Source organism: Nicotiana tomentosiformis, chromosome 1 (assembly GCF_000390325.3).
Source record: "Nicotiana tomentosiformis chromosome 1, ASM39032v3, whole genome shotgun sequence".
NCBI classification, from domain to species: domain Eukaryota; kingdom Viridiplantae; phylum Streptophyta; class Magnoliopsida; order Solanales; family Solanaceae; genus Nicotiana; species Nicotiana tomentosiformis.
The window spans coordinates 153694788-153704256 of NC_090812.1; the positions used below are offsets into that span (position 1 = coordinate 153694788).

The 9469-nt window shown below is 38.9% G+C and overlaps 1 protein-coding gene across 1 annotated transcript; it reads right to left on the minus strand.

Moving 5' to 3' along the window:
* Positions 1 to 7211: 7211 nt before the first annotated feature.
* LOC138891628 (uncharacterized) lies at positions 7212 to 8192 on the minus strand. Its single transcript, XM_070175260.1, has one exon. The coding sequence runs from the start codon at positions 8190 to 8192 to the stop codon at positions 7212 to 7214; it is 981 nt and encodes a 326-aa protein (XP_070031361.1).
* Between the last annotated feature and the right edge of the window lie 1277 nt (positions 8193 to 9469).

Below are 9469 nucleotides of genomic sequence, written 5' to 3' on the forward strand. Positions count from 1 at the left end.
TTGTTATTGTTGGTATATGGTATTGGAGGAGGGTCTAGTCATAGGGGAGATGCTATCCAAATTTACGTAAACGAACTACTAGTTTAAGTTGAGGACTTAGCCTTTACTCAGCACAGATTTTGAATCTCCTTATGATGTGGTAGATTGAATTGAGTTGTTTGAAGAATTTCTTGGAAGGTATTAAGGACTCAACGGAGTTAAGGTATGTTAAGGCTATCCCTTCTTTCCTTTTGGCATGATCCAAATGATACAAACGAAACGAGCAAAATACGCAACTTTCATAAATGACTCTATTCATAGAAATACTAGGGGTGTCTATATTCCTGATTCTCCATATGAATTACTATTATATCCTCTATTCATGGGTCTCAAAAAAATACGTATTTGATAAAGTTTGTCCGAAAGGCATGTTGATTTTATGGTATTCGAAAAATCTTATTAACGTATTTCTTATGCATTTCATGCATTTATACATGTACATTGACCCATGACCAGAAGGCGTTATATATGCGTATATTATATATATATATATATATGTGTGTGTGTGTGTGTGTGTATGTGTGTGTGTGTGTGTGTGTGATATGGGAAAAGGTTATGGCGTTATATACGCACCACTACCTGATCAGCTGGTATACGTTGATGATTTTACCCACAGTGGCCGAGATAATATTATGGGATGCCCTCAGAGGCTTAATGATGTTATGAACGCATATACCTATGCATGGTATGCCATTTATACGCACGTGCATGACATTATAAATTTTCATGATTCACAAAGCTATTCAGAATTTCAGGTTGAGTTCTTTACTCCATGTTTCTTTCATGTCTTTTATATACTACTGTCATGCCTTACATACTCGGTACTTTATTTGTACTGACGTTCCTTTTGCCTGGGGACGCTGCGTTTCATGCCGGCAGATCCCGATAGACAGGTTGAGAGTTCTCCTAGTAGGCTATCAGCTCAGCAGAAGGTGTTTGTGCACTCCACTTGCTCCGGAGTTGTCTATTTGGTCAGTATGATTTGAATATGTATTGTTTGGTATGGCGGGGCTCTGACCCGACCTTTATGATATTTATGTACTCTTAGAGGCTTGTAGACAGATGTCATGTATACGGATACTGGTATGGCCTTATAGGCCAGTACTCATATGTATAAATCAGTATATCAAGTTGAGTCACTGTATATTGAGTATTTCCTCATGTTTTATTCTACTTATCTCACGACAGCCTCTCCGGCTCAATTACCTATGATAGTATGATACGAAAGATACGTTACATTGGTACTCGGTTGAGTAAGGTACCGGGTGCCCGTCGCGACCCATCGGTTTGGGCCGTGACAAATATCATGTGCCAATATAATAACATCTCATAAATTGCACCTCAAATGCTCAAATATTACAGCATATCACAAATTGCACATCGGGTACTCAAATATCAAAACATATCGCAATTTGCACCTCAAGTGCTCAAATATTTTAACTTGCCACAGAAATCAACAATATATCATTTTCCACAATAAGGAGCCCATGGATCGGCCATAATGTGCATAAAAATCTTAATAAAAATATCCGGGAGCGAACAACTCAACAAAATAATATTTCACAATTTAACACTTTGCCTCAAATATCATTTACGGCCTTTATAAGTCAATACCAATTGCAACAACATGAACTAGAAAGTAATTCATCAAGGAACAACGCCTTCTTTAATCCAATTTTTTGGCAAATAGATTAATGCCTCCTTTTAATCCATAATGAAATTTTCTCCAGGAAATATCAACTCAACGAAAATACGGGATTCACATAAAAATCAAAGTGACAATAACACCAAATTATCATATAAAATACAAATTTGACAAATAATGAATGAGGCATGACAAATCAAGGATTTACTAAGTTCCAATAATTTTCCAATTTAATACATAAGGGCATCTACGAATTTCAACCGATATAATTTGAATATATAAACCAAGTACGTACTCGTCATCCCGCGTACATAGTTTTCAATTACACAATTTCCACATAAGACTCAATGCCTAATGGGTAATTCCCCCACTCAAGGTTAGGCAAGATACTTACCTCGCTTCGCAACCAAATACAAGATTCCAATAAACCTTTTCCTCGTGAATTCGTGCCTGAACGCTTCAAATCAAGTCACAAACAATTCAATATACTCAATACGAATCGTAGGAATTAATTCCATATGAAATTACTAATATTCTGTATTAACATCCGAAATTTATTTTAAAAATTGACAATGGGACCCACGTTTCGAATCTCGAAAAAAATTATGAAATTCGAACACCCGTTCCGATACGAGTTCAACCATACAAAAATTATCGAATTTCGACATCGGATTGCCCTTCAAATTTTTAATTAAAGTCTTTGAAGATTTCTACTATTTTTCATCCCAATGTTTACCCATATGAACTTAACAATCTTCCCACAACCTTATTGGTACAAGCATGTATAACTAATACTCTCACATCCAAGAATCATCTTACTAATTACCCATTTCTAGTTAGATTTCGAAATTGAAGGATTGGAGAAAGAAATTCTTACCTCTTTGAAGTTCTAGCAAACCTTTGATGCGATTTCAAGGTTTGATTCAAGGAAGAGTAGTGAAATATTTAGTTCTCCCCTTTCCTCTCTTTAGAATCGCTCTCCCTTCTCTCTAAAACACTAGAAATTTCCCAAGAATGAACCCCAATCAAGTTAAATGAAATAGGGTTCGGGTCATAAAACCCCCATTTTTGTATAGCCGCGGCGCATGGTGCGCTGCGGGGCGCGGGGCGTCTGTGCAAAAAGTTTTTGGAAATGAAACTTCAAAGCGTTCTGGAATTTCCCACAAGCACAGTGCATGGGGAAGCGCGTGGGGCGGTGCGGTAGTGTTAAATTTTGTTAGCCTTTGGTAATTTGGTCATAACTTCTTGCATGAGTGTCCAAATGACGAACGGTTTGAAGCGTTAGAAACTAGACTCAAAGATCTTTCATTTAATAGGTTTTCCATTACATAAATACTTATATATATCTAGATATGCTCGTCCAAAATTTGGTCTTGTCATTTGAAATTTTAGTCTATCATGAAATTTCCAACTTGACTTAGGTTTAGGCCTCTCCTTAGACCCCACATTACTTATAATATGCCTCGTACACTTATTATCATATCCAATTGATATCCATCATATTAATAGTCCTCGTCTGCACATAAAATATTATAATTAGCACACATCAACTTTCTAATTTTTCCAAAATATATCGAATTGTTCTACGGACTTCCAACTCTAATTCCGAGCATACGCCTAAGTCCGAAAACCAAACTCAACCGCGCGCGCAAGTCATAATGTACATTACAAAGTTGTTTGGGGCCTTAAGCTGCTGAAGGGAATGTCAATTCTCAAAACGACAAGTCGGGTCGTTACAGAATACCTAACATTCATCTAGTGGTTTGTGCTCGTGAACGATCGGCTAACCTCCGTTCGGTAGCAAACTTAACTCCCTGGTGGGAATTTGCTATTTAAGAAAAGATTATCTAATCATCCCTGAGTGGAAGCTTGTCTGTTTGCCTTGTTATCAAAGGTCTTATCTCTGTTATCTTTGTAGTATGCTTTCCATCACTGCCTCATTAAAAATCTTGCCAGAAAAACTCAATTGGGACAAAAACTGAACGAAGGAAAAAAGAATGCAGCACATACTTTCCGTTTGACTGTTGTTCGTCAGCAGTAATATCTTTTGAGGTGAGCCACGTTCTAGTTGTTAGGAAACTTGTCCCCGTTTTGGTTCTCCGACTCGTATGATCCTTTCTCAGTGATAGCTGAAACCCGGTAAGGGCCTTCCCATGTTGGGCCTAACTTACCCGTGTTGATTTCCCGTGTGTTTTGAGTTACCTTCCTCAAGACCAAGTCTCCTACTTTGAAATATCGGAGGTTGGCTCTTCGATTATAATATCGCTTCATTCTCTACCTTTGGTCGCCATTCTGACATGCGCCAAGTACCTGCGTTCCTCGAGCAGCTCCAAGTTGATTAGCATTACTTCGTTGTTCGATTCTTCGTTCGCCTGGAAATACCTTAAGGTTGGTTCCCCCACTTCCACCGGTATCAAAGCTTCTTCACCGTATACAAGGGAAAAAGGGGTTTCTCATGTGCTTGACTTGGTCGTTGTTTGGTAGGCCCATAGAACTCCAGGTAATTCTTGGGGCCAGTTACCTTTTGTTGCTTCCAACCTTTTCTTTAGATTTTGTATAATTGTTTGTTTGTTGACTCCGCTTGACCATTTGCTCTCGGATGATAAGGCGAAGAGGTAATTCTCTTTATCTTCAAATCATCAAGGAACTTTGTAACTTTTGCACCGATAAACTGCGGCCCATTGTCGCATGCAATCTCTTTTGGTATTCCAATCCTGCTAATTATAATTTTTCACAGGAAGTCGACCACTTTGCGTTCTCCGATCTTCTGATAAGCACCTCCTTTCACCCATTTAGAAAAATAGTCAGTCAAAATTAAAAGAAATCTTACCTTTCCGAGAGCCGGTAGTAGTGGTCCGACGATGTTTATCCCCCATTTCATGAATGGCCATGGGGACGAAACCAAATGTAGGGGTTCTGCCGGTTGATGTACTAGTGGTGCGTAGCGTTGGCACTTATCATATTTTCGTACGAAGTTTTTGGTATCGTGTTCCATACGGGGTCAGTAATATCCTGCCCGAACTAATTTCAGCACCAAAGAATCTGCACCCGAGTGGTTGTCGCATATCCCTTCATGGACTTCTCTCATGACATAGTTAGCTTCTGATGCTCCTAAGCACCGGGCCAAAGGGCCTTGAAAGGATTTTCTGTACAATTGGCCTTTCTTGAAGCTATAACGTGCAGCCTTGGCACGCAACGCTCTTAATGCTTTGGGATCTTCGAGCAATTTTCCATGCTCGAGATAATCAATTATCTCATTTCTCCAGTCCCAGACCAAACTAGTCGAATTTACCTTACAGTAATCTATGTCCAAGGCTGAGTTTATCAGTTTTACTACCGTCTGTGATTCTTATCCTTGTATTTCTATTGACGAGCCTAAATTTTCCAATGCATCTGCTTCCGTGTTATCTTCCCTCGGGATATGAGTTATTTACCACTCATGGAATCGTGCCAATAAAGGTTGAACCTTTACCACGTATTGTTGCATAAGTTCCTCTTTGGTGCCGAAAATTTCGTAGACCTGATTTACCACCAACTGCAAATCACATTTGATTTCGCTGACTTTGGAGTCAAGCCCACAGGCCAATTCGAGCCCTGCAATCAAAGCTTCGTACTCTGCTTCATTGTTAGTTAAAGGAATCGTTTTGATAGTTTGCCTTAAGGTTTCCCCTAAAGGCGTGATTAAGACTATTCCGAGCCCGGACCCTTTTATGTTTGAAGCTCCATCCGAAAATAAGGTCCAAACTCCCGATGTCGATTCTGACACCATTATTGCTTATTTGGCTGCTAGAGGCAATAATCCCGGACTGAAATCGGCCATGAAGTCAGCCAAGACTTGCAACTTAATTGCAGTCCTCGATTTATATTTTATATAGAATTCTCTCATTTCGACGGCCTATTTGGCCAATCTACCCGAGAGCTCTGGTTTATGGAGGATACTCCTCAAAGGGAAAGTAGTTACCATAGCTATCGGGTGGCATTGAAAATAGGGCCTCAGCTTCCGAGCCGCAACTACGAGAGCTAAGTCCAGCTTTCCCAGATGTAGATGGCGAGTTTTTTCTCCCGTTAAAATTTGGCTTAACGTAATAAATGGGAGATTGCATACCTTCATCCTCTCAGACTAAAACTGCACTCACCGCAATTTCTGAAACCGCGAGGTAGACTAGAAACGTTTCACATTCTTTTGGTTTTGAGAGCATTAGAGGGCTTGACAAATATTTCTTCAACTCCTTCAAGGCTTGTTGACACTTCGGTGTCCACTCGAAATTGTTTTTCTTTTTGAGTAGTGTGAACGATGACATTTTTCTGATGAACGGGAAATGAACCTGCTCAAAGCTGTCAATCTCCCTGTGAGCCTTTGGACTTATTTTACGTTAGACAATTGATCCGGGATGTCCTCTATGGCCTTGATTTTGTCCGAATTTACCTCAATTCCCCTTGTGATACTAGGAATCCTAGGAACTTACCCGAACTGACCCCGAACGCACACTTCTCGGGGTTAAGTTTCATATTATGCTCCCTCAGGATGTCGAATGTTTCTTGCAAATACTTCAAGCGGTCATATGCATTCAAAGACTTAACGAGCATATCATCTATATATACTTCCATATTCTTTCCTATTTGTTTTTCGAACATCTTATTCACGAGCCGTTGATAAGCGGCTCCGACGTTTTTTAGCCCGAAGGGCATCACATTGAAATAATATATACCAGAATTCGTTTATAAACAAAGTTTTTTCCTGATCTTCTGGGTTCATCTTGATTTGATTGTACCCAGAATAAGTATCGAGAAAACTCATTAACTCGTGCCCGGCCGTAGTATCAATCACCTGATCGATATTTGGCAATGGGAATGAGTCTTTTGGACACGCCTTATTAAGATCCTTATAATCTACGCACATGTGAAATTTATTATTTTTTTCTTAGGTACTACTACTACATTGGCTAGCCAGTCCGGATATCTTACCTCTCGGATTGAACCAATCTTAAGTAAATGAGTTACCTCTTCTTTGACAAATTTATTCCTTGCTTCAGCAATATGGCACTTCTTTTGCCTTACTAGAGGTATGTTGAGATCCAAGCTTAACTTATGTACGGCTATCTACGTTGGAATTCTTGTCATATCTTCGTGTGACCATGCAAAACAATTGGCATTAATTTTAAGGAATTTAATAAAAGCAGACACGTGCTCAGGGTGCAGTCCTGTTTTCAAATGGCATTTCCTTTCTAGGAATTCTTCGAACAATGCAACCTGCTCCAGTTCTTTTGTCGTGGACTTCGTCGTGTCCGTCTCTTCCGGTACTTGAAAATATCTTGGAATCTGGTACTGTTCCGACTCTTCTGTCCCCGGGTTATCTTTCTCTAGGTTTGGGGCAGGTGCCGGTTCCAGTAATTGTTATGCCACACGTTCCTTTCCTTTTCTATTGGAGACCGAAATTGCATTCATTCATCTCCCTTGCTGCCAATTGAACACCCCTTATCTGTTTGATCCGCTCGGGTGTCGGAAATTTTAAGAATTGGTAATATGTTTAAGGCACGGGTTTCATCTCGTGCAGCCATGGTCTTCCGAAGATGATGTTATACCCCATGTCTCCATCTACCACTTCGAAGACTGTTGTCTTCATTACTCCCTTAGCATTCGTACGCAACAAAATTTCTCCCCGGGTTGTCACTCTTACGAGGTTGAATCCGGCGAGGAGCTTCATTGCCGGGATAATTCTTCCGGTGAGTTTAGCTTGCTCTAGTACTCTCCATTGTATGATATTCGTTGAAATTCCTGGATCCACTAAAATACGTTTAATTTTAAAATCTAACACAATTAAAGAAATTACCAGTGCGTCATTGTGCGGCAGTAGTAATCTATCTGCATCTTTGTCCGTGAATATGATATCGTCTTCCCTAAGCCTCTTACTATGAGTTATCGACACTTTCTTTGCTGCCGAAAAAGTGACCCCGTTAATTTCATTCCCTCCGAAGATTATGTTGATCGTTTGGCGTGGAGGTTCTTCTCCTGCTTTCGAGGTTTCTGCGTCGCCCCTGTTCCGACCATAATTATTTTTAGCTCGACCACTCAAGAATTCTCTGAGGTGACTATTCTTTAACAGCGTTGCCACTTCTTCCTGGAGGTGTCGGCAGTCCCCAATCCAGTGGGCGTTAGTGCCATGGTATTCACACCATAAATTGGGATCCCTCTGGCTGGGATCAGATTTTATAGGTCTTGGGAATCGTGCCTTTTTGATATTCTTCATGGCCGACACCAACTCTACGACACTGACATTGAAGTTATATTCTAATAACTTTGGGTAAGATGAATCTCGCGACCCCGAGATTTCTCTACCCTGCAACGATCTGTTGTTCCGACCACGATCAGTCCTTCTATCAACGTTGAACCTGTCTGTTGTCCGGAAGTTCCTGCCACGACATTTTGTCCGCTCGTAGGGCAAAAACCGGCCCCTCGAACTCTGTCTATCTGTGTCAATATCATCTTTAATGTCAATTATGAAGGTCATTGATGAATATGTAACGTTGGACATAAATGCTAAATTTCTTGTAACAGATCATCATCCTTAATGCTGCAAAATATTTTGTATTAAATGTTACTGGGCGCAAAGTATTTAATACCCCATTTATGATTGTTATTCCTTCCGGTGACAGGCGAAACACCTATGTTCGATGGCCACCCCATCTTGTGTTTCACGTGTCCTTCCTTTAAGTGGCCACGTGTCATGTCGTATTTTTCCATATACAGTGGTGGGTTGAGCTTTTAAAGATAAAAGATACAAGTAATGTCGTATAAAAAATTTATACACACAATATATAAAAGTTGTATATACATTATTATATGTATATGCATTACATTCTGTATAATAATGTACTTATAAAAATTTTATATAGACTGTCATAGAGTGTATAAAAAATATACATATACACTATTATAGAATGTATAAATTTTATATATACTATGTATTTTGCATTTTTTATCTCTAATGTTTCATTAGTGTAACCCTAGTGTTTTTGTGTGTCTGAAGTATATATGCTATCCTAAAATTATTGTATAAAAAGTATATATATATTGTTCTATGATGTATAAAAAGTGTATATACAGTTTACACTAATGTAATGTGTATACTGCGGGTATAATGTATACATCACCTTGTTCTTGTTCTTCTTCTTATATCATGAGTATTTTTGCTTACACAATATCATACTTTTTTTTTTAGATTGGATCAATGAAAATTTCAAGTTGTTTGTAAAAGATAAAAAGGAAATTATTATTTATAGTGTAATAGGAAGGAGCTTGATGGTTGCGGAGAAGATGGTTGGATGATGGATTTTTGGATACTAAGAGGGTGAGTTTCAATGGGGTATTTCACTGGGTTTCAAGAATTTTTGGGGGTTTTGTAGGGTTTTAAATTTTTTGACTATTAATTATAAGTGGAAAAGAAGGTTAGGCGGCTGTAAGAGTTTGGGCTATCGGCTGTTGTAGTTTGTGTTCAGGAGTCAGCAGTCTCCTGCTAGGTTTTATGCGCTAACAATTGTTGTCAGTTACGATTGGTTTTGGGTTATTAATTGTATGGTTTATTTTGAAGTGACGTGCAGCAATAATCACTTTTAAACTCGCTATTTAAAATATATTCAAAATTTACAATGTATTTAAAGATTAGTCAGTTCACCCAAACCTCTGAACTAAGTATCCTGAATTTGAAACTTCAAGACTCTTATAGCCTGTTTGGCCAAGCTTCTAAAGAGGCCAAAATTATTTTTTTTTCTTTAAAAAACACTTTTT

What these genes read in the sequence shown, in the direction of transcription:
- LOC138891628 (XM_070175260.1), bottom strand. Translation starts at nt 8,192, where the DNA reads ATGACCTTCATAATTGACATTAAAGATGATATTGACACAGATAGACAG.